The 25192-nt window shown below is 38.6% G+C and overlaps 1 protein-coding gene across 10 annotated transcripts in view; it reads left to right on the top strand.

Moving 5' to 3' along the window:
* Positions 1 to 25192, top strand: part of LOC101429220 (zinc finger protein 665-like) — a 49916-nt gene that overhangs the window by 19069 nt on the left and 5655 nt on the right. For 5 of the 10 annotated variants that reach the window (XM_058280734.2, XM_058280732.2, XM_058280729.2 and 2 more), the window contains 3 exons: positions 7959 to 8089; positions 8177 to 8257; positions 10065 to 10191. In XM_058280734.2, the coding sequence (XP_058136717.1) occupies positions 8243 to 8257; positions 10065 to 10191 (142 nt within the window). In that variant the 5' untranslated portion in view covers positions 7959 to 8089; positions 8177 to 8242. The remainder of the gene's footprint in view (positions 1 to 7958; positions 8090 to 8176; positions 8258 to 10064; positions 10192 to 25192) is intronic. The other 5 variants (XM_058280730.1, XM_058280733.1, XM_023585229.3 and 2 more) reach the window with 1 other exon arrangement.

Raw genomic sequence — 25192 nt, 5'->3', positions numbered from 1 at the left:
GCTTTTTATGCTTTTCTCTTCTCAATTTCATATATTTCTGCTTCAATCTTTGATATTTTTTTCCGTGTGCTTTTTTGGTTTTAGTTTGCTCTTCTTTTTTAGGTCCTCCAGTTGTACAGTTAGGTCTTTGATTTCAGCTTTTTTCTTTTTTAATACAAGTGTTTAGGGCTCTAAATTTCCCTCTCAGCATTGTCCTCACCTCATCCCATGAGTTTTAATGTGTTGTGCTCTCATTTTCATTCATCTCAGGATATTTACTGATTTCCATTACAGTTTATTCTTTGGCCTATTGATTAAGAGTGTGTTATTTAGCTTCCATATATTTGTGAATTTTCCAATTTTCTGCTTATTATTGATTCCCAGCATCATTCTATTATGGTCATAGAGGATTTTTTGTATAATTTCATCTTTTAACTTTATTAAGTTTGTTTTGAATTTTAGCATGTTGTCTGTCCTGGAGAATGAGCCATGTGCAATTGAGGGGAATTTATATCCTGTTGTTCTGGGCTGCAGTGTTCATATATGTCTGTTAGGTATAGCTCATTTATCATATAATTCAACTTCTCTCTTATCTTCTGACCAGATGTTCTATCTATTGATGAGTTCTATCTCCAACTATTGTTGTAGAGGTGTCTGTTTCTTCCTTTAGTTATGCCAGTGTTTGCTTCATGTATTTTGGTGCACCATGGTTAGGTGTATGAATATTTACAATTGTTATTTTTTCTTGGTGGATTGCCCCTTTAATTAATATGTAGTGTCCTTCATTGTCTCTCTTGATTTAAAGTCAAATTAATTTTTTCCTGCTGCTTTCATAATTCTCTATTTATCTTTGGCAATTGGAATTCTGATTAGTATATGTCTTTTTACAGAGCTATTTAGATTTATTCTATTTGGGGTATGTTGCATTTTTTAGATGTGTATTTATGTCTTTCATAAGAGTTGGGAAATTTTAGCCTTTATTTCCTCAACTGTTGTTTTTGACCCCTTTCCCTTCTCTTCTCCTCTGGGGCACCCATAATATGTATGTTTCTGTATGTAATGATGTCACTCAAATCCCTGATATATTATTCAATTTTTTTTCTCCTCTTTTCTGTATCTGTTCTATAATTTTGATTGTCCTGTCTTCTACATCACTGATTCTTTCTTCTGCCTGTTCATCTGCTGTTATATGCCTCTAGCCTATTTTAAATCTCTTTTATTGTGCTTTTCGTCCTTATAGTTTCTGGTTTGTTTCTTTGTATACTTTAAAATTCTTTATGCTCACACATTGTCTTCTTCCTGTCCTTTCACTCTGTACCCATATTTTCCTTCTCCTTGAACTGATTTTGGAGATTTGTCTGACATTCTTCAATTAGTTATTCCATGTTCTGCAACTCCTCTGAAGTTTTTATTTGTTCCCTTGAGTGAGCCATATCTTCCTATTTCTTAGTATGAATTGTGATATTTTGCTAGTGTCTGGGAAGCTGATTATTTTGATGAGTTAATTCTAAAGGTCAGTTTCTCCCTGTTTTCTAGGATTTTATTGTTGACTGGATTTGTGTTAAGCTCTTCTTTTATGCTTAGTCCAACTTATTCTTCATCTTTCAAGTACCCATAGTTAACTATTCAGATTTTCTCAGCTCTTCTTTATCTGATTCTTGCCCTGGATCTGCAGTACAACTTTTAAAAATGTACTTTTTCTGCAGTTGTTTCATCACCAAGAGAACACTTCCTTTCCTATGTCACTTCTCTGGAATCTTGGTCTAGTCTGCTTTTATGCAGCATTTTCTCCCCAGCTACTATGATTTGTTTAATCATAGCACCTGGAGATTTGTTTAAATTCTCTCCCTCAGTCAGTACCCTGTTTTCTTTTCCCTTTTTACTTGACCTATCCTGTCTTACAGCAGTTAACTCTCCCCCACCTCCCTTTTTTTTTTTTTCTGTGAGGATTTTCAGCCTCCATTTTCTTCCCTGACAGGGGAAGCCAGATTGAGTCAATCCAGAAAGGTGTGTCAGTTCAGAAAACTCTGTTTTGTGTTTAGGTAGTCCAGCCAACAGAAACTGTATCAAGTGCACACACTGCTTTCCGACAGTTATGCCACAGTCTCTCTCTCTCTCTCTCTTTTTTTTTTTTTTTTTTTAAACTCTTGGGGGATGTTTTGTATGCAGCATGTAGTTCGACTCAGCAAATTTTGTATCGTCCTGAATCTCTGCACACTTGGGACCCTGTGCCTGTATATGTTTGGGGTTTTAACTTGCTGCTTGGGTCCCTGTCCCTGGCTATGCTTGGGGTTATAAACTCAAGCTCTATAAGGCTACATCTGTGACAAGAGGGACCCAGGCATGACATCCAAGCTGCATGGGACCGAATGAGATGGAGTGGTCTGAATTGGCTGGTCCAAGATGGAAATTTCCTACCTATTCTTAGAAATTATTTTTCTTTTTCTTCAATTCTGTATTTGTGGAGCCCTCATCCAGTCTCAATCATACGCCAGAGTTTTAATTAAGTGAGATTTGGCCTTTTATTAGAATCTTAGGGGAGATTTTTCCAGGGGATGTCTTATGTGACAATGTTGATGACATCACTTGTGTCAATGTATGCCTCTAGGGGATTATTTCAGTAAGCGTACACAGATGGTTGTGTTGCCACATGTTAAATTAAAACAAAACCAAGACAAGTTATGAGAGATTCCTGGAAAAGATGGCAAGGTCGGGAGCTCCAGGACTCAGTCCTTCAACCAAAGCAACTATTAAACAGACAAGAACTCTATGAAACAACTATTTTGAAACTCAGGAGGCCAGAATAATGCTGTTCAGCATCCAGGGAAGAGCAGGAGGAAGAAGATAATGAACTATGGTGAAGAACAGTAAATTGCTTTCTCCCTGCAGCAGCTGCTGGTGCCCTTTGCCCACTCCTACAGCAGTCTGTCTTGGGTTCCAGTTCCTGGCTAGCTCTCTGGTTACAGATAGAAACATAAAAGTCTTTTTTCCCAAGATGATGAGTGGTTACTGCCAATCACTGATCATGGATTTTGAAAATTTAGACTACTGGGGTTCCTGCTCTGATGGCAGCTATTGTTTCAACCTTCCCAAACAAATGCAGTAGCAGTCATTCTTTAAGCCACCCCTGGACAGGGATGGACGTAGTGGAGATTTGAAAACTCAGCACTTCTACAGGGCTGTGGGGGACAGTCAGCCAAAGGGCTACATTGCTGGGCAGGCCTGGAAATCTCAGTTTTGGGGAGCTGTCAGTAGTTCTTGGCACTCTTCTTACCATGTTCACCCCCCATAGGACATGTTGGAGCCTGTTTCCTTCTTTTCCATTGGTCCCTGGCTCTGTTTTGGCTAGAAAAAACTGACTTGAGAAAGTCCTCCAAGGAGTGTCCCTCCCCCCCCAGAATTTGCATTCCAGGCAAAAGCAGATAGAGACAAGGAAAGTAGTATAAAAACTATATAGGCCTACAGTCTGAATCAAAGTCTTTCCAGCTTCAAACACAGAGGAGTGAGTGGTCGGTCTGTGGAAAACAAAAGTTCAACCAATCTCCTTTTAACAGGAACTCCAAAACAACTGACAAGCAAAAGCCCAGGACAAGACAGAGAGGCCCAGAAAGTCAGAGAAAAGCCTGCACAGTGATATTGCCTTGGGCACACCTTCCTGATAGGAGGGCTGAAGCCGAAGAAAACCTTTGTCTTACCATCAACTACTTACAAAACCAAGGAACATATATGCCAGGGAATAAATCCCTGAATATACACTTTAAAATATTGAACTGTACAATGTTCAACAAAAGAGTAGAAGGGAAACAGATGCAGCTCAACCAATTGGGGCTCCTGTCTACCATATAGGAGGTCCAGGGTTTGATGCCCAGGGCCTCCTGGTGAGGGCAAGCTGGCCCATGCAGAGTGCCAGCCCATGCAGGAATGCCACCCCACGCAGGAGTGCCACCCTGCATGGGAATGCCACCCAGTGTGGGAAAGCCACCCTGTTCAGAAGTGCTGGCCAACATGGAGAGCTGGTGCAGCAAGATGATGCAACAAGAGACACAGAGGAGAGAAAATAAGAAGACATAGCAGAACAGGGAGCTGAGGTGGCACAAGAGAGTAACTACCTCTCTCCCACTCTGTAAGTTCCCAGATCAGTTCCCAGAGCCACGTAATGAGAATACAGGCAGACACAGAATAACACACAGCAAATGGTCACAGAGAGCAGACAACAGGGGGAATGGGGGGGAGGGAGAAATGTAAAACCTTTAAAAAAAAAAAAAGAGTACAAGAGTAACAGGAAATAATGGCATATCCAAAGGAAGTGGATAAAGTACAGAAAACACCAGTAAGAGGTTGAGAATGTGGATGTACTGAACAAAATCTTTTAAAAATAACTGTCTTAAAAATGTTAAGGTAGATGAAGGAAAGTACAGAAAGAACAAAAGAATATTATTAAAACAGTGAATGAGCAATGTGAGAGTCTAAATAAAGAGACAGAAATTTTAAACAGGAGCCAAAGAGAGGAACTGAAGTTGAAGGCCACAATTGAAATGAAAATGTCCAGGAGGGATTCAAGAGCAGACTGGAGCTAGCAGAAGAAAGAACCAGTGAACTTGAAATGATTAAGGCTAAGGATCAGAAGGGGAAAAAAAAGAAATATTAAAAGTGAAAAATAGCTTAAGATAGATATGGGACACCGTCAAATGCACCACAGTTCACATTTTGCAACTACCGGAAGGAGAATGAAGAGGGAAAGGGGCAGAAGGAAAGTCAAAGAAATGATGACAGAAAACTTCCCAAACTTGGCAAAGACTTGAAAATGTACATCCAAGCAGCTCAAAGACCACTAAACAGGATAAACATAAAGAAAAACACACCCCTTCATATACTGAGTACACCATCAAATTCAAAGGACAAGGAGACTGTTCTGAAGCAAATAGGAAAGCATTGTGCTGCATACAATGGAATCCCAATTAGAATGAGGGCTGATTTCATATCAGAACCTACTGGCAAGAAGCCAGTAGGTTGGAATACTTAAAGTTCTGAAAGAAAACAGGTGCCAGCCAATAATTTTATCTCCAGAGATTAAGATAGTCTCAGATAAACAAAAGCCGAGGGGATTCATCACCATTAAACCTGCCCAAGCAATGCTAAATGGGGTTCTGCAGTCCGAAATCACTAGACAGTGGCTCAAATCAGCATAATGAAATAAAGACCTATGGTTAAAGAAACCATTTGGATAATTATAAATGCTCTTGTATTGTTTGGCATGTCTGTTACCCAAAAGAGTTGAAATTAGGGACTTAAACAGATACTTGCACATTGATGTGTTCATAGCAGCATTATATGCAGTTGTAAAAAGATGGGAAAACCCCAAGTATCCCTCAACCAATTAATGGATAAACAAAATGTAGTATATACCTCCAGTGGAATATTATTCACCTATTAAAAGGAATGAACTCCTCATATATGCAGCAACCTGGTTGAACCTGGAGAAAAACATGTTGAGTAAAATAAGCAAGAAACAAAAGCACAAATATTGTATGATCTCAATGATGAAAACAATTAAACTCCTAGAGTCAGAATCTAGAATATAGGTTACCAGGGCACAGGCTGAGGATAGGAAATGGAAAGTTAAGGCTTAAAATATATAGGGTTCCTGTTGCTCAAATGTGGCCAGTCTCAAAGCCAAACTCAGCATGTAAATGCATTGCCTTCCCCCCAGCATAGGACATGACTCCCGGGTATGAGCCTCCCTGGCATGGAGGGATTACTACCAAGTACCAGCTGATGATGTGGCTGGATAACGACCTTGAATAAAAAGGTCAACTCAGACCAGCAGAATATCTCAGCCTACATGTAATATCAGGAGTTAAAAATGCGTTTTGATCTTGAATAGAAGGGGGAAATGGAAAGGACAAATGAGTTTATATTGCTGTGAGTCTCCAAAAAAGAGCCGGGAGGTCATCAGAGGGGTCGCCCTTATGCACACCTTAGCAGAGTCCCAGAGACAGATAAAGTAGATACAACCCCAGGTATTGGTTCTTCTGAGGGCTACAGAGACCCACAGGTTCTATGGTCATGGCAGATGGACTTCAGTGCAATGTCAGTTGGCCCTACTTTGGAGTTTGTGTTCCTGAGTGTGATGGAGTGGGACTCAGGTGCGATCTTTATTCACAAGCCTCTCCTGTCACTTTTACCGGACCTGTGGTTGGCGCTGGGGTTTAGTGTGTACTCAGGGGACCTGAATCTCTGGACTATCTATGTGATAGCCAGGCCCTGAGCCTCAACAGACTTGCAACTCCTACCCTCTGGTTTATTGAACTTACCCCAGCAAGTTAACAGGGAGGTGAAGAAGGTCAACTACCACACCAGGAAGCCAAGAGTGCCTACAACTGCAAACAGGAGAATTGCATTCAATATCCAAGTGGAATCTAAGCACCCTCTCAATACAGAAGTGGAGCGGACATAACCATCCCAGGGTCCACAGAATGGAAGAATAGAGTGTGGATTACAGTGGACTTACTGATACTCTGTTCTGGAACCAATGTGATTAGTAATGGAAGTAAATGTAGCATTGTGATGGAGAAAGTGGCCATGGTAGGTGCTGAGGGTGGGGAGTGGGAAGAATAGATGCGATGTGGGAGCATTTTCAGGACTTGGAGTTGTCCTGGGTGGTACTGCAGGGACAGTTACATTGTATGTCATCCTGTGGCCCCCTGGGTAGACTGGGGAAGAGTGTAAACTATAATGTGGACCATTGACCATGTAGTGCAGCAGTGCTCAGAGATGTATTCACCAAGTGCAGTGAATGTCCCATGATGATGGAGGAGGTTGTGGTTATGGGAGAAGTGAGGTGAGGGGGGTGGGGGGGTATATGGGGAGCTCATTTTTTTAATGTAACATTAGATAGATAGATAGATAGATAGATAGATAGATAGATAGATAGATAGATAGATAGATAGATAGATAGATAGAATGATGCAAAGAATAATAGAAGTAACACCCATGCAACCAACAAATGCTTGTAATATTTTACTATATTTGCTCCATCTTTCGTTTTTAACAATAAAACATTATAATTGTGAAAAAATATATATATATATGGGGTTCCTATTTGGAATGATGGAAATGTTTTGGTAAAGGATGATGTTCATGGTAGCACAACATTGTGACTCAATGAACGGTACTGAAATATATATCCGAATATGATTATAAGGGGAAATGTTAAGCTGTATAATACTGTAACAAAAAATTTTTTTTAAAATAATTCATGGGGGAGGAGATGTAGCTTAGTGGTTGAGTGCCTGCTTCCCATGTACAAGATCCTGGGTTCAATTCCTGGCACTTCCAAAAAGAAAAAAAGTCATGGAACTACAATATATAAACAGTGAATCTTAAGTTAAATCATGGACTATAGTTGATAGTGCAATTATCAAATGTGCTTGCATCAATTTTAACACCAAAGCAAGTTGTTGGTATGGTAGTATATGGGAATACTGTATTTTGTGCATGATTGTTCTGTAAACACACAACTTCTCTAATAAAGGAAGAAAACCCAAAGCCTTTTATTAAGTACATTTTCCTTCACTTACTACATTCTTGTATCTTTAAAACAAAACAAAAATAATCAATTAACTACATCTTTCCATTTATTAAATCCCTTGTCTCTATTTTCAGTTTTTTAAGCAAAATATGCCAACAATTTGTTCATATTCTCTGGCTTCAGTTCTTGCCTCCAGTTGTCACTTGAACCCGATCCAGTTACACTTCCACATCCACCATTTTATTGAAACATTCCTTGTCAGGATAACCAAAGACCTCCCATTTTGTAAATCCAGTAGACTAATTATCTGTTGTCATCTTAAACATCTTAAACATCTATCAGCTGCATGTGGCAGAGTTGATTGAAAGCACTCTTGTTGGTTTTCTAGATATCAGATCATGATTGTTTTATATATTTCTCTGTCTATCCCAAATCCCCACTCTTGCAGCAAAGTTTATGGGTTTCTCTAAGAGGGAAGGACATTCTGATGAAAATGTGGAAAAGTCATTGCTGGTTTCCTTGCAAGATTATGTTGTCTCTGAATCCCTCCTCTTGCAAAGGACCATCTTTTCCCCCATGGTGAGCGTCCTTCCTCTATGTGTGGTTGTGGTACAGGAATGGGGCATGTTGAATCTAATAATTAAACAGCATGTTTTCAACACTCAGGGTTGACTTCTCAAGACTGATCTTGCCTAGAAAGAAGCCCGGAGAGCTTGCCTAAGAAGTGTCAAAATGTCTCTTTCCCAGGTAAAAGTCATATTATTGGTTGATGATTTGCTCTCCTTCCTGAAATAATATTTTTTAAACTTGCTAATCTTCTATAACTCTGAAGTTTCCTGCTTAAAACATTTATTCATACTCAGGGGATTATCATGAGAAGCCTTCTCACCCACATGAAGGGTGGTCCCATGGTGGGAGAGAAAGTGCGCAGCAGGGTTTCTTTAGGATTGCACATCTGTTTGCTCTGTTAATTCTCCATAAAACAGAATTAATGAAACTGAATTTCATTGTGCAGAACACTGGGAAATTCTATTTTAAAAATGCCAAGGAGAAATCTGTTCTGCCTGATTTTGTAATGTATTTGAAGCTAAATAAATAAATCATTGTGTTTCTGGCTCCAAAATATTAATGGTTTGGGATAGAGTAGAAATTTTAGAAACAGAGGCAGTGGTCAGGATGTTTTTATTCTATAATAGGTTTTAAAATATGAACTCACATAATATCTAATATAAAGAAGTTCTTTAAGTCATTCTTATATAATCTCAAGAAGATCATGAAATTCACATAGGGACTCTCATGTAGCAGGTGCTTTAGGTGCAAATGACTATAAATCAGCAATTACATTGATGCCATCAGAGCATGGGATCACATTCTGATTCCAGCATTGTTTGTTTTTTTCTTAAGTTATCTAGAATAATGCTGACAACCTCGATTTAATTAAATACAATTTATTCATGGTCAATGTACCAACAATTCTAAAATGCATATTCATATAAAATGATAGATCATGAAAATTCATCCAGGAAAATCTGTCATTCAGAGATGACTAATTTTATTGCAATTAACTGCAATTAAATTGTGTGTGTGTCTGTGTATGAGCATGCCCAGGAACACATTGTGTGTACAAAAGACACATTATGATTTCATAAATAAGTTTAATATTTACATTAACATTTGAAAATATGTCCTAAATGGTTTCCATGGACTTTTCTACGTTATCACATGAGTTAACAGTAGTAAGGGTAGTAACTCATTTTGTGTTTGCACATGTGTATGCATGTATATAATGATAGTTTATCCTGTTCCACATTGTTAGTCTTGTTTCTAGTTTCTTTTCTGTTAGGAAACCCTCCACCAGCATACTTTTAGTGCTGTGTGTGTTATTTAACTGATTCTTTAGGTTTAATTGTAAAGTGTAACTTCCTGGGTTTAGGTGCTAGCTTTGCCATTTATTAGCTCTCTGATCTGAGGTAAATTCCCTACATGCTTTGTGTCCTAGTTGTCTGCTCTCGAATGTAGAATTTGATCTTTCTGTAATAAACTTTTATGTCATTATAGGAGTTAAATCAAGTAAGATTTAGAGCAATGCTTAGAACATAATATATGTTGCAGCACTACTAGTCATTGCTTTTGCAGTATCCTAAACAATTTTTAGTTTCTGACCTTTCTGAATGACTTGGACTTTGTCATCCCTGAAGACACCACTCCAGTTCTAGCTCATCTAAAAATTGACTGTCACTTAGTTAGTGTGTACAACATCATATCTTGCACTTCCATATAGTGGACCCTGTGTTGAATTTTTTTAACTTGTATGTTTCTTTTATCATCCACAAAAATTTGAAATCCATGGTGATTTAGTGCACATTTCATATCCTTTGATGGAAAAGTACAGTGAAACAAATTAAGGGCTATATGGCTTGCTCAATGTTAGATTTTACATATCTTCAAAACACTAATACCAGTTGAGTTGATTCTTAAAATGTCTCTTTTCCTTTTGTGGGAGGGTAACAACTCTCCCTATGGCCACTTGGTGAAAAATGTGTTTTCTTTTCAGGGACTGTTGACATTCCAGGATGTGGCCATAGAATTCTCCCAGGAGGAATGGGAATGCCTCGACCCTGAGCAGAGGTCCTTGTACAGGGACGTGATGATGGAGAACTACAGGAACCTGGTCTCCCTGGGTAAGGATAACTTCCTTCCAGAAGTCAGGAGATACCCTTGGGTATCTTTATATTTTTCCTTGTGAGTTACTTGGGATCCTCAGCCTTGCCTAAATGAGATTAAGTTGGGTTGATTTCAGAAATGAAAAGTATTGTACTATAGCATCTAGACTTTGGCCACACATGTCATGCTAGATTAGTGGTGATTCGGAGGGCTGAGTAAGCACAAAATCTTATGTCAAACATTTTTCTTAACAGCTTTATTGAGCTGTTCACATACAATTCACTCATGTAAAATGTATACTTCAGTGTATACCTTCTTCTAAAATGTATATTCAGAGATATTTCCACCCCCTAAAAAAGACATCCTTTACCCTTCAGTTATCAACTTCCTATTCCCCTAATCCCCCCAGCCCTAATCTTCCACTAATCTACTTTCTGTCTCCATATTACCATATTTGGGACATTTCTTATGAATGGATTCATATGATATAGAGGATTAACACTTGTTTCTTTCTTTAGCATCATCTTTTCAAGTTTCACCCGTGTTGTAACACGTATCACTGCATCATTCCTTTTTATCACCGAATAGGATTCCACTGTATAGATATACCACTGTTTATACATTCATTATTTGATGGACATTGGAGTAGTTTCCAGCTGTTGGGTTATAATGAATAATGCTGCCATAAACTTTTCAATTTTTTTGTGTGGACCAATGTTTTCATTTCTGTTGGGAATATATGTAGGAGTGAAATTGCTGGGCTATATAATAACTCTATGTTTAATTGTTTGAAGGAATGCTAGACTGTTTTTCCAAATTGGCTACACCGTTTTACATTCCCACCAGCAGTGTGTGAGGGTGTCTATTTTGGTTTTCTGGCTGCTAAAACAAATAGCATACAATGAGTTGGCAGAACAACAGGAATTTAATGCCTTATGGTTTCAGAGCCTAGAAGGCTGCTTCCTCTCAGGCTTCAAATCTTATGCCTGACCAGCAATCTTTAGGTTCTTAGCTTTTCTTTCACATGGCAATGCATGTAGCAATGCCATCTCCATTGTCCTGTAGGTTCTTTTGACGTCTGGCCTCTCTCTATGGCCTTTTGTCTTTATAATGGACTCCAAAAATCTTGATGAAAGCCCAGACTGGTTCAGTTGGGCCAAACTTTAACTGAAGTAACATCTCCAAGCAATCCAATTTACAATGGATCCACAACCACTAGAAACTGGACCAAGATAAGAACGGGTCCAAGCTGCGGTATACAATTCAATCCACCACAGTTCCAATTTCTCCAATTCCTCACTACCACTTATTATTGCCTGGCTTTTTGATTCTAGCCATCTTAGTGGGTGTGAAGTGCTATCTTACTGTAGTTTTAATTTGTACTTGGGTGAAGTCAAATGATGATAAACATCTTTCATTTGCTTATTGACCATTTGTATGTCTTTTTTTTTGAGAAGTATCTATTCAATTCCTTTTCTTACCTTTTTTCTTTGTTTTTTGCTTTTTGTTTGTTTGCCTACTATAGCAGTTTGATATGGTTATGAATTCCAAAAATAGATACTGGATTATGTTTGTGATCAGGTCTGTACCTGGGTGTGATTGAGTTATGATTGGGGCTTTGATTGAGCCACGTCATTAGGGCATTGAGTTCACACCCCCTAGTGGGTGGGGTCATACAGATAAAAGGCATTGCAAAGGACAGAGTTGAGGGTTTTTAATGTTGGAGTTTTGATGTTGGAATTTGATGAAGTCTTAGGCTGGCATCCTGGGAAGTAAACACACAGAGGAAAGAGAAGCAAGCCCCCAGGAAGAAAAGAACCTTGAAATCAGAGAGAAGCAAGACCCTAGAAGGGAGGAACCCAGGAAGCCTGAACCCCTGCAGACTTTGGCAACCGTCTTGCTCCAACAAATGAAAATAGACTTTGGTGAGGGAAGTAACTTGTGCTTTATGGCCTGGTATCTGTACGCGCCTACTCCTTATAAAAACCAACCAGTTTCTGGTATTTTGCATGAGCAGCCCTTTGACTGACTAATATACTTACCTTTTAATTGGATTGTTTGAATTTCTGTTACTCAGTTGAAAGAGTCATTTGTATATTCTAGAAATAAGTCCACCATCAGATATATGATTTACAGATTGTCATTCTGTGAATTGTCTTTTCACTTTCTTGATGGTGTCCTTTGAAGAAGAAAACTATTTATTTTAAACAAACACTCCATAGCCACCAAACATATACTTTCACTCTGCCCGCATCCCCTGGTAACCTATAATCTACTTCTGACTAAAAATTTACTGTTTCTACACATCTCTTATAGGTGACATTATTTAGTATTTGTCCTTATGTATCTTTGTTATTTTGCTGAGCATAATGTATTGATGATTTCAGCACATTCTAGAACTCATTCTTCTTTATGATTCTCTAATGTCCCATTGTGTGTATGTAGCACATTTTGTTTATACATTCATCTGTTAATGGACATGAGCGTTCTTTCCACCTTTGGCTATTTTGAATAATGCTGCTATAAACATTTGTGTACAAGTATCTATGTGAGTCCCTGTTTTCATTTTTGTTTGGGTATATATGTGGAAGTAGAATTGCTGGGTCATTGGTAATTCTGTATTTAATTTTTTGAGGAACTACCATATTGCTTTCCACAGTGGCTGCACCATTTTACAATTCCTAACAAGAACACACTAAAGTTCCAATTTCTCCATTCCTTTCCAGAACTTTGTTTTCTGTTGTTGTTGTTTTTTTTTTTTTAAATAACATCCATCTTTGTTTGCCATGATATATCATTGTGACTTTGGTTTATAGTTGCCTAATGAAATTTTCTGTTGAGCAAAAGTGTTTCATTTTCATGAAGTTATATTTACCTTGTTTTCCTCTTTTGTCAAATTCATGCCATACCTAAGAATCCATTGCCAATCCCAAATCATGAAAATTTACTCCTGTTTTCTTCTAATAATTCTATAGCTTCTAATAATATTTAGGTCCTTTATCTACTTTAAGATTTGTAAATGGTGTTGAGGATAGTGTACAGATTCATTGTTTTATATGTGGATATCTAGGTGTCCCACTACCACTTGAATAAACTATACTTTGCCCCATTGGATGGTCTTGACGACGTCTCAAAAGGAATTGACTTAGGTGTATGGGTTTATTTTTGGATTCTCAATTCTGTTCTATTAATCTTTGTATCTATACTTAGGCCTAGCATGCTATTTTTATTTCTGTAGCTTTGTCAAGTTCTCCAACTTTATTATTGAAGATGTAATTGTAATTCGAAATTAATTTTAGGATCAACTTTTCCATTTCCTCAAAAAATTCCTTTTAGATTTTTTTATTTGCTCTCAACTTTTTTTTTTGGTCTTTATTTTTTAATGTTACATTAAAAAAATATGAGGTCCCCATATGCCCCCCCCACCCTCCTCAGCCCACTCCTCCCACAACAACCTCCTCCGATGTCATGGGACACTCACTGCACTCGGTGAACACATTTCTGAGCACTGCTGCATCACATGGTCAATGTTCCACATTTAAGGTTACACTATCCCCCAGTCCACCCAGTGGGCCATGGGAGGACACACAATGTCCAGTAACTGTCCCCGCAGTACCAGCCAGGACAATTCCAGGTCCTGAAAATGCCTCCTTTTAGATTTTGATAAAGATTGCACTGGAGTTGTAGATCAATTTGGGAAATATTATCATCTTTACAATATTATTTCTGTCAGTCTTTCCATTTAGTTAGGGCTTCTTTAATTTTTTCAATAATTTTTGTGCTTGCCAGTGTATGACTCTTTTCCCAACTTGGTCAAATTTATTTTTCAGTATTTTTTTCCTTGTTATTATAAATGGAATTGTTTTCTTAGTTTCCTTTTCAGTTTGCACATCACTGGTATATAGAATCACAACTGATTTTTGCATGTTGGTATAGTACCATGCAGTTTTGCTGAATTCATTCATTATGTGTATGTTAAGACACTGGGCAGTGTCTCACTGGTCTCCTAAGAGCCATTATTTCTTTCAGATCACCAGATTGCATAATCTCCAGTCACCTATTGTGAAGTTCATTAATTACTTCTGCCCTTTCAAATCTCCTATTGACCTCATATAATGTATTTTTCATTTCAGCTATTGTACATTTCAGCTGCCAAATTTCTGTTGTAACCCGCACAGTGCAGTCGCAATTGAACAGGGTCTACACAGTCCGGAGGAGGGCGAGTTGAGGGGATGGAGAAATGAAAGACACAAAAAAGCAGCGATCAGGTGGGCTGTGAGTAGCTGCAGGAGTGCAACAGCTACCATACACACCCATCCTGATTACACAGTTTATTTTATACCCCAAGTACAAACAGAACATTCAGCAGTTCTCACAGGAAGGCTTTGTTTCTAGGTCACTACAAATACACAAGTTATTCTTTGTTTTTAATAGCCTTCTGATAACACAGTTTTCCTGGACTTCATTATCCATAATCAACATAGCTTTGATCAACACATAACTTTGCACGGGGGTGCCTCCTTCTTTATCTCCAGTCTCTCCAGATGTGCTCTCTTTTTTATCCACATTCTTCCTGTGAACTTGGAGCCTGCTTTGCAGGGCTCTGGGAGTCTTGCTTTGCAGCGCTCCCCTTTTTTGTTAAAAAGGCTGCCTGCTATGACTGTGCCTGTCTTAGGTTGGCCTCCTCTGAGGCTTTTACCCATCATTGACTACCAGTGAGGACAGTAAATTTGTTCCAGGCAGCTCCTTTTCACAGGGACTGTTTACATGTTACTATGCCATAAGGTCTTTTAGTTTGTATGCACTGTATTTGCCATTGTAAATGTGCACGAATTATAGGCAGTAGGCACCAAAAAACTGGCCAGGGCTAACAAATACCAAAAGTAGTTATGTAGGAGGTCCCAAGGGCAAAATTATGCAAACTGTTTAACATACTGTTAGCAATAGCTTCAGGATTTAAGGTAGTGAGATGAGCCAATTGAAGGGTTAGGATTTCATCATGGAGGCTCCACAACTCTATACTAATATTTTCATGATCCCAAATCCCTTGTAAATGAAGGTGGACAGCAATCCAATTCCACTTTGTATCATTGAATAATATGGGAGTAGCACAAACAAAAACATATGAGGATGACACTGTAAATGCATTCGATACTGTAAAGCATCAAGTTGATTACCCAAGGAGATTACAGTTTCTTCTAAAACATTTAGTTTTTGTTCCAACTTGTGATCAGTATTTTCCTGGTCTTGAAGACCTACGGAAGTATTATGTGCTAAGGAATTAACAAAATGTGCCATTTGAGTATTTTGAGAAAGCACAAGTCCGGCAGTAAGGGAGGATGCAATGACTGTTGTAAGTGTGATAATGCTGGCCACAATTAAACCTAAGGGTTGAGGGTGTGTGTGTGTGTCAGGGGCTAATTGCTGTTGAATAATTTGCAGTACTCTCTTTCAGGTGTCACTATACCAGGGGGTGTTTAAGCGTGTGGGAAGCATAACAAAAGTAGGCTGATGGACTATTAAGAGATCATCATCCCAATTAGCAGTGGTAACACAGTTAAATTACAGTGCAAACGATAAATGTAATAATATCCTTCTACCTTGGAAATGTTAACAGTTCCTGCTTTGATAGTGTATGGGGAGGGCACACAGGCCTGAAGTTCATAGGCAGACTTATACCTTAAGCTTGCAGTTCCAGTATTTGTGAAGTTAATATGATACGTGGCAGTGACCAGTTGCCAAAGGTCTTTTTGGAGTACTCATTCTGGGCTGGTGAAAACATGGCTGACAAAACCTCTGGCAGACTTAAGATGGACATGCATGTGCTTATGATCAACACTCTGTGCCCAGGTATACACTTCCTTTTGGAGTCCAGTGATGTTATGAACATAACCACATTGCCATTAAGAGTGAACAGCCATCATGTGGTGCTATGGGCTTGTTAGCTTTTCCCACACTTCTTCCCCTTTTTGTTTTATTAAGCAAAGTTTTAAGAATGTTATTGGCATGTTTAATGATAGCCTATCCTTGGGGATTGTATGGAACGCCAGTTATATACCAGAAAATAGTAGCTGTTTTGTTATAAGTGTTCTGATGCAGTGTCTGTAGCAGTGAAAAGCATACCTCATCCCTCCCAAGAGTAGGAGGGGCCCAATATCACAGTCCTTGGAATGAGCATAAAGGACACTCACAGGTGATAGTCATGAACTGGTGGAGCCACTCAGCGTTTAAAGTTTCAGTGGTATGGCTCTAGATTTTTACAAAAGCATCTGCCTCAATAGTCCTGAAAAGTGATGTTAGAGGAGTGGACAGGGACAGGACAGACAGTTACCTGTTACTACTAGCAGGTATCCCGGATGTTTTTCCATAGATCTGAGGGTGATTTATAATAATCTATCATTTCTATGTTTCTTTTAGTATTTGCAGTCCATGGCTGGATAGGTATGGCAGTCTTCAGAGTGACCAGACACTATTGGGTTAAGCCTTTCACTTTCAGCAGGGCCTCCTATGCTACACACATTGCTTTTTTACATTGTAATTTTGACCTCTTTCCAGAATTATGATTAAAAGCCAAGGGGTACTTGTTTAGAATTTTGCCTTTGCCACAAACCCCACCCAACGCCAATATTCGTGCTGGCCACATCCAATTCACAGGCTAAGTTAATGTCCACCTTTTCCCTCCCTTTTAATACTATTTAACGCAGCTTGCTGGAGGTTTTCCTACTTCCATGAAGGACCTTTCCCAATTAGTACATACAATGGTTTTAATATTCTAGCTAAATGAGGGATGAAAGATTTTTAGTATTTTAACAATATTGCAAACTCTATTAAAATGAGAAAACTTGTACTTTATTAATTACAGCAGAGTTGGTTTTACCCAACCAAACATTTAAGAATTTGATAGAGCAACAGGGAGTTTGCAGCCTGTTCTCATTGTCTGCCTATTTTAAGCTTTAAAGATAAGATACTATTATTTCTGATGTTTCTTTTAATTTTGGAAAAAGGATTACTGGTTAACATAATGTTACCAGTAAGGTTTCAGCCACAGATTTTTTTCTATACAGCCACATTTTTTATCACCATGCCAAGACATATGGTTGGGCTATGCACACAGCTTTGGGGAAGCACTACAAAAGTCCATTGTTGGGTTTTTCACAGATAGGGGAATGCAGGCTGGCTTGACTTGTTTAAGAAGATACTAAAGAAAGTCTTAGCAAGTTTTAAAACAAAGTGATAGTGACACAGTTGGATATTAATTTCTTGCAACAAACTAGCAGTAATTGAGACTGCTGCATACTACAGTGTTGTTACTTTATGATAAGAGGCTGTTTCTGTGACATACTTTTTTATAATAATTAAAACCATAATTAACCATACTGTACTTTTCCTTAATATTATGCTGAAATATTGGTAAATTTATGTCGCTGTTCCCCTGGGGCCATTAGCTAGACAGCTTTCGCCTCAGTGAGGCGAACTTCTTGAACGGGTTGTGAGTGACGACGGGGCCCCGGTAACACACAGCCAGGTTAAACACACAGTAACCACCCCGGAGACGCAGGCTCGTGGCGCAGGTCTGGTTTATTGGGGAAGGGGCACAGCTTATGTAGGCAGGGTTGGGGGCTTGAGGTGATGTGTCAATTACAGATGGGCTAAGGGGAGTGGGATAATATGAAGCAGCTACTTGATGGGATGAGGTAGTTTTGAAGTTGGCGCACTTGGGCTTCTCTGGCGGGAAGCTGGTCAGGAAGAAGGAAGGTGCCTTTTGTGATAGCCATTGTGTATGCTTAGCAGCCATTCTGGCTGCATGTTGTTTGCCAGCAAGCTCACCAACAAATTTATACACTCTTAAGTATTCATGTGAACCTTTTATTCATACAACTTTAATTAACAGAGGGTTAAAGAATCCTTTTACTTTTATAACACTTTTAAACACCTTCCATTCAACTTATATCACATGAACTCAACTGTTTCATTACTTTAATTTTTCTTTCAAGGTAAAAGAACAAATCTTTTGTAACTAGTTTGAAATAAAAAGATACTTTTTGAGAAAGGTTTGAACATTATTTCCCTTTAAAAGCAATAAGACTTTTTTCTTCTTAGAACACCAAGGAAATGATAAAGTTAAAGCACAAGAAGCTATTTTGATAAAACAGATCCTCTTTGTATATTGATTACTCAGGATAAAAACTCCTCACAGACTTTTACTAAAACAGATCAATGACCTGAGAAACTTTGAGGAAGAACAAAATTTTAACTTTGCATTAGTGTACCACTTGATACGAAACCTTTTAAAACTTTATAGATAGATAGACTCATCAAATTTAATTTAACTTTAACCATAAAACTTCTTTTTCCACAAACCTTTGCACTTTCTGTATTTATTTGGGTTTTGTCCCACATTTTACTCTTTCTTAATAACCAATCATTTTATTTTAGGACAAAATTATTTTTTGTTTTCTTAATAATAAAAACACATTCTATACATCCTACATATATAAGTTAGCAAAACAATTTTGGAAACTGTTTCCAAGCAAACTTCTTACAACATAGAATTACCATCAACACTAAACAAACTTGTTAAAATAATGAACTTTTCTTAACTTTAAATACTTAAAGCATACAATACTAGAAACAGTCTTTTAGAAACTAGTTGGCAGGGAGCTGGCTGCCGACAAGTTTTCCTGTTATAAAATTACCTTTTATTACTAATTCAGGTTTTGTTTAATAATGACTTTTTGGAATTAGTCATTTAAACACTTTAAATTAAACAGTGCTTCCACAAACTTCCTATAATTATTTATAACCATATAGACTGTAATTATTTTATTTTAAGACAAATTTCACCTTCACAGAACACATTCCCTTACTTAAAGTTATCACAATACCTTCGACAACTTGTCAAATGAATTCAAGTCTTGTCCTGCATATTTCCATTTTGATTTCATGAAAACTATCCATCTTATTTTAGGTTAAAACACACTTTTTTCAATAAACTTATTAAATTTCAGTCAGCACTCCCACAAACTTTTACCTTTATAAATATTCATTTAAATTTTACATCCTTCGTTTTATCCTGTGAAGAAAAACTCTTCATTTCAGTTTAGGCAAGAACTATTTTTTATGAAGAGACTTATAGTAATTTCATTAATCAGGACTTACAATTTTTATTGTAGAAGAGAGATCTTTAACATTTAAACTTATGTATTAATATAAGTGCTTATTTATTTTTGGCCATTTGAATAGAGATTTTTTAGAAATTTTTATTTATTAACTTATATTACCATCTGGAGGTATCAAAATATACACTGACATGGAACAAACAGACAAACACAAAACACATGCAACACACCAATAGAAATATAGAGTTTACAATTTGACTCATAATTCTTACCCTTTTGGTTTAGTTGTTTTTAAGGTCTCCATTTTATATCTTAGATTTTACTGTTCTTAAAATTTCTTTTGGAATCCATGTTGCCTGGAACATGCAAGCTTGTTTTTGGAAACACTTTTATTAGTTATCAGCAACCAGTTAAGATAACTTGAGGCGGCAGACTTGGCCCAGTGGTTAGGGCATCTGTCTACCACATAGGAGGTCCGCAGTTCAAACCCTGGGCCTCCTTGACCCATGTGGAGCTGGCCCATGCGCAGTGCTGATGCATGCAAAGAGTGCCAAGCCACACAGGGGTGTCCCCCGCGTAGGGGAGCCCCACGCGCAAGGAGTGTGCCCCATAAGGAGAGCCGCCCAGTGCAAAAGAAAGTGCAGCCTGCGCAGGAATGGTGCCGCACACACGGAGAATTGACACAAGTTGACACAACAAAAAGAAACACAGATTCCTGTGCTGCTGACAACATCAGAAGCAGACAAAGAAGACGTAGCAAATAGACACAGAGAACAGACAACTGGGGTGGGGGGATGGGGAGATAAATAAATAAATCTTAAAAAAAAATAACTTGAGCAGCATAAATGTAATTAAGCTTTTTATTTAGCAGTTTAGACAGACAGTTAACACACATTTTGTGGATTACTATTCTTTAAGACTACACTGAGATGAAGTTCAGGAGTAAGCTATTAATTTAAAACCAAAACTTTCTTTTAACACCTTGATAAAAGTTTTGTACGAATTTTATTAACTTGGCTAAATAGGCCCAATCAGAATCATCATGGAAACAAAACAGAACACCAGTGTTGCTATGTTTTACTCCTCTTCCAGCGGCTTAATTCTATTAACCCTCACTAGCCCACAGCAACATTATCATATGGACAGCAGGGGGTTTGCAGAGTTGCTGCCAGAATAATTTCCTCATCTTAGTTAACACTTTAATGGAGAGTTTTCTTGCAAGCCTGATTTCACCAACAAGGACTTTATTTAGCACTTTTGCCTGTGTGGGACGTTGGACTTTTTGCAAAGGCTCATAGGCTCCAGTGCCTGTAAGCACATCCAAAGTAATAGCAATATAGTGAGCCCAATTATGTTCTGCCTGAGCACTGCATTCTTTAAACCAATTACTTTTCCATAACAAATAGTGGCCTCCCATCAAGCGTTAGCTAAAACCATGCAATCTTTGTGACAAAGAGGATTTCGACTTATGGATTCTATTAAGGAGAAAATGAATGGGGCAGTGGGCCCATATGTGCTACAAGCAGATTTCAATTCTTTTAACAACTTAAAAGGAATGGGTTCAAGCAGATGTACATATTGGCCAGGATTATTGGGATCAGGGCATTCTATGACAGAAAAAAAGTAAATTCAGAAACACCTTGGCCCTGCATCCGGACGGACTCGTGACCAATGACCAGCCTATAAAGGAGATAGAACATGGGGGCAACAGCTACAGGAGACACTGGGGGAGGAGAACCCACAGTAGGGGGAAGGCATTGTTGACCGATGGGTGACTTTTTGCAATACCGGTTGATCCTTCAAAGAAAGACTCGCTGTTATCTTTCTCACCTTTCTTGTTAGTATCTGGGTTTACCAGATGCATTACCATGCACCATGGTAGCTAGAAGAGCCAAAAGGCAGCGCCTCTTTCGCTTTCACAAATGATTTAGTGAATCACAAATTAAAGCCCACAACATGAAGGTAATTACTGGAATATTGCTCAGGCCCTCCATAGTATAATGGTCTCTTAATTTTTGTCCCACCTTTTGCCAAGTTTTCTCATTAACAGTTCCATCCTCTGGAAACCAAGGACAAATCTATTGAACAAAATCTAAAAATTGTTCTAACTGTTGGGTGGTTACCTTAGAACCTTTGTCAGACAACAATGCCTTCAACATTTGAACATAAAAATTTGTGCTGAGAAGAGTTGCAATTCCCCATGCTTAACACCTGATGAATGGTCCCGAACTTACCTCTAAACTACGGACCATGGCCAATGCATCTATCCCTTCAACCAGTTTTGCTGCAGCTGACAACCTAAGGATAGGATCCTGTCTCCTGATATATTCAGACTCCTTACAATTTTCCTTTGCCTCAGGTCCCTGTTCGGGCACCACTTGTTGCGACCCGCACAGAGTACTTGTAAGTACTCTATAATGTACAAACAGTACATTCAGCAGTTCTCACAGGAAGGCTTTGTTTCTAGGTCACTACAAATACACAAGTTATTCTTTGTTTTTATTAGCCTTCTGATAACATAACTATCCAAGGACTTCATTATCCATAATCAACATAGCTTTTTTTTTTTTTTGGTATAGCTAATTATTTTTATTTTTTAAATTTTTTAAATTAAAATTAATAGATCACAAGGAATGTTACATTAAAAAACTTAAACAAGTAAGATAAGAGGTTCCCATATTACCCACTCCCCACCCCCACCACATCATTTTTGTAAATTGTATTTTTTTAAAGATATATACGTCACACAAAAAAAGTTGCACTAAAAAATATAATAGGTTCCTGTATACCCTACTCCTTCCACACCAAAACCTCCCTCATCATTGCAGCACACTCATCGCACTCGAACACATTTTGGTGCACTGCTGCACTACAGAGATAATAGTTTACCCTGTAGTTCGCACTCTCTCCCAGTACATTCAGTGGGTCAAAATCCCAAAAATGCCCCCACACCACATCTCTTCTACCCTCTTCCTGCCCTCAGCAAATACTGTGGCCACTTTCTCCACTTAGATGCTAAAATTTCTTCTATTACTCATCACAGTTTTATAGTAGAATATTAGTAAATCCACTCTAGTCCATATTTTATTTCTCCATTCTGTGTACCCTGGGATGGTGATGTCCCCTCCACCTCTAGATCAAGAGGGGGCTTAGATTCCACATGGATGATGGATGCAATTCCTCTGCTTACAGTTGTAGGCACTCTTGATTCCCTGGTGTGGTGGTTGACCATCTTCACCTCCCTGTTAGCTCACCTGGGTAAGACCAACAAACCAGAGATTAGGAGTTGCCACTCTGCTGAGGCTCAGGGCCCACCTGGCACATGGGCAGTCCAGAGATTCAAGTCTCCTGAGTATGGACCATCCCTAGCACCAACCACAGGTTCAGTAAAAGTGACAGAAGAGGCATGTGTAGAAAAGTCACATCTGAGTCCAGCTCCATTATACTCAGGAGCACAAATTCCAAGGTGGGGCCCTCTGACATGGCACAGAGCTTCAAATCCATCTGCCATGACTATATACCCTATGGATCTCCTTCAGGAGAACCAGTATCTAGGGTTGTATCTACTTTTGCTTCTTCTGGGGTCCTGCTGAGGTGTGCCTAAGCATGACCCCTCTGATGACCTCCTGACTCTTTTTGGAAGACTCTTAGCCATATCAATTCATATGTCTTTGCCATTTCCACCTTTTATTGAAGGCCAAAGAGCAGTTTTTAACACTTGATCCAACATGTAGGCTGAGATATTCTGCTGGTCTGAGTTGACCCTTTTATTCGAGGTCTCTTTTATTCGAGGTCTCTTTCTAGTTGCTTCTCCAGTTAGTGATTGGTAGTAATTCCTCGGCACTAGGGAGGCTCATCCCCAGGAGTCATGTCCCACATTGGGAGGAAGGTAATGCATTTACCTACTGAGTTTGGCTTAGAGAGTGGCCACATTTGAGCAACATGGAGGCTCTCAAGAGGTAACTCTTAGGCATCCTACAGCTGTAAACCTAGTTCATATTTCAGGCACACAGGCTCTTAAGCATAGTCATCAGTATCAAGGGCTCATTATTGGACCATCCTTGTTGATCTTTGCTGTTGCAATCGGGAGATTGTTCTTCTATTGGGGAATGTGATAGAGCTTCCCTAGGTAGGAGCTCAGCACTCCCTCAGTTGACGTTTGTAACTGTAACTACTATAAAAATACCCCACATATATCCTAACATATTTATATTCCCTATATACATGCCCTGGAGAACGCCCCCCCCCACACCCATATGCCCCCCCAGCAATAACACCCCACACCAGAGTTCCTCCCCTGCCAATCTAATAGGAGTAAGATGGTATCTCATTGTAGTTTTGATTTGCATTTCCCTAATAGCTAGAGATTTGGAGCATTTTTTCATGTGCTTTTTAGCCATTTGTATTTCTTCTTTGGAGAAGCGTCTGTTCAAATCTTTTTCCCATTTTTTAAATGGGTTGTTTGTCTTTTTATTTTCAATATATAGGAGTTCTTTATATAGGCAGGATATAAGTCTCCTATTAGATATATGGTTACCAAATATTTTCTCCCATTGTCACTTTCATGACAAACTCCTTTGAGGTGCAAAGGCTTTAATTTTGAGGATGTCCCATTTATCTATTTGTTCTTTTGCTGCTCGTGTTTTGGGTATGAAGTTCATGAAGCCATTTCCTATTACAAGGTCCTATAGATGCTTCCCTACATTGTTTTTCAAGGTCTTTATGGTCTTGACTCTTACATTTAGGTTTTTGATCGATCTTGAGTTGATTTTTGTATAAGGTGTGAGATGGTAATCCTCTTTCCTTCTTTTGCATATTGATATCCAATTCCCTAGATACCATTTGTTGAAGAGGCCATTCTCTCCCAGTTGAGTGGGCTTGGTGGCCTTGTTGAATATCAGATGACTGTATATATGAGGATCTATATCAGAACTCTCAATTCGGTTCCATTGGTCAGTGTGTCTATCCTTGTGCCAATACCATGCCGTTTTCACTACTGTAGCTTTATGTATGTTTTGAAGTCTGGTAATGTGATTCCTCCAGTTTCATTTTTCTTTTTCAATATATCTTTGACTATTCCGGGCCTCTTTCCTTTCCAAATAAATTTCATAGTTAGCTTTTCTAGTTCATTAAAGAATGCTGTGTTGAATTTTATTGGGATTGCATTGAATCTGTAGATCAGTTTTGATAGGATAGACATCTTAATAATATTGTTTTTTTTTTTCAACTGGACATTTTCAATATTATAATGTGGCACCTCTGGAAATCAGATCGCACCCCCACACCCTCCACTTACCAGTGTTTGTTGTTGCTTCTTGTTGTGATTCTTGTTGTTTGGTAACTTTTCTGAACTAATTTTGTAAAGTCTGTATTGTTTGCTTTGTGTGGCCACTGACATCTCTGTGTGGTTAGCTGAGTTGTCAGTTAACAATTTGGAGGATAGTTCCTCAAACATAAGGAGCATCAACAAATCTCCCATGCTTTACAGATGCGATTTTTGCATTGAAGAATGCCTTTAACACTCAGATGTAACCTTTAAAACTGTGCTTTAGTTTTTACTTCCTGCCTGTGCAGAGCCTGAATGTTGGCCAGAGGTGAGACTTTTGGCCTCTTCTAGTGTTTTCTCAGTATTTACCTAGACCTGGGCACACATAGGACCTTCAAGATTCCCAGGAATATGTAGGAGCCTTTCAAATCCCTTATTCCCCAAAGCATCTAACTCCCCAGACTACTCAGTATTTCTCTTGTTTGCCTCAATAATCCCTTGCTCCAGATGTCAGCAGCTAATACATGTGCCTTTAAATTGAAGTCCTCAACAATTACTGCACCCCCTCTATCTTCCCTCCAACTACTGCCACCACCACCCTAATCCCACCCCCCTATTGATACTGTTTCTTCT

The sequence above is a fragment of the Dasypus novemcinctus genome, chromosome 18 (genome assembly GCF_030445035.2).
Source record: "Dasypus novemcinctus isolate mDasNov1 chromosome 18, mDasNov1.1.hap2, whole genome shotgun sequence".
NCBI lineage: Eukaryota > Metazoa > Chordata > Mammalia > Cingulata > Dasypodidae > Dasypus > Dasypus novemcinctus.
This window is presented reverse-complemented; position numbering and strand designations above follow the sequence as displayed.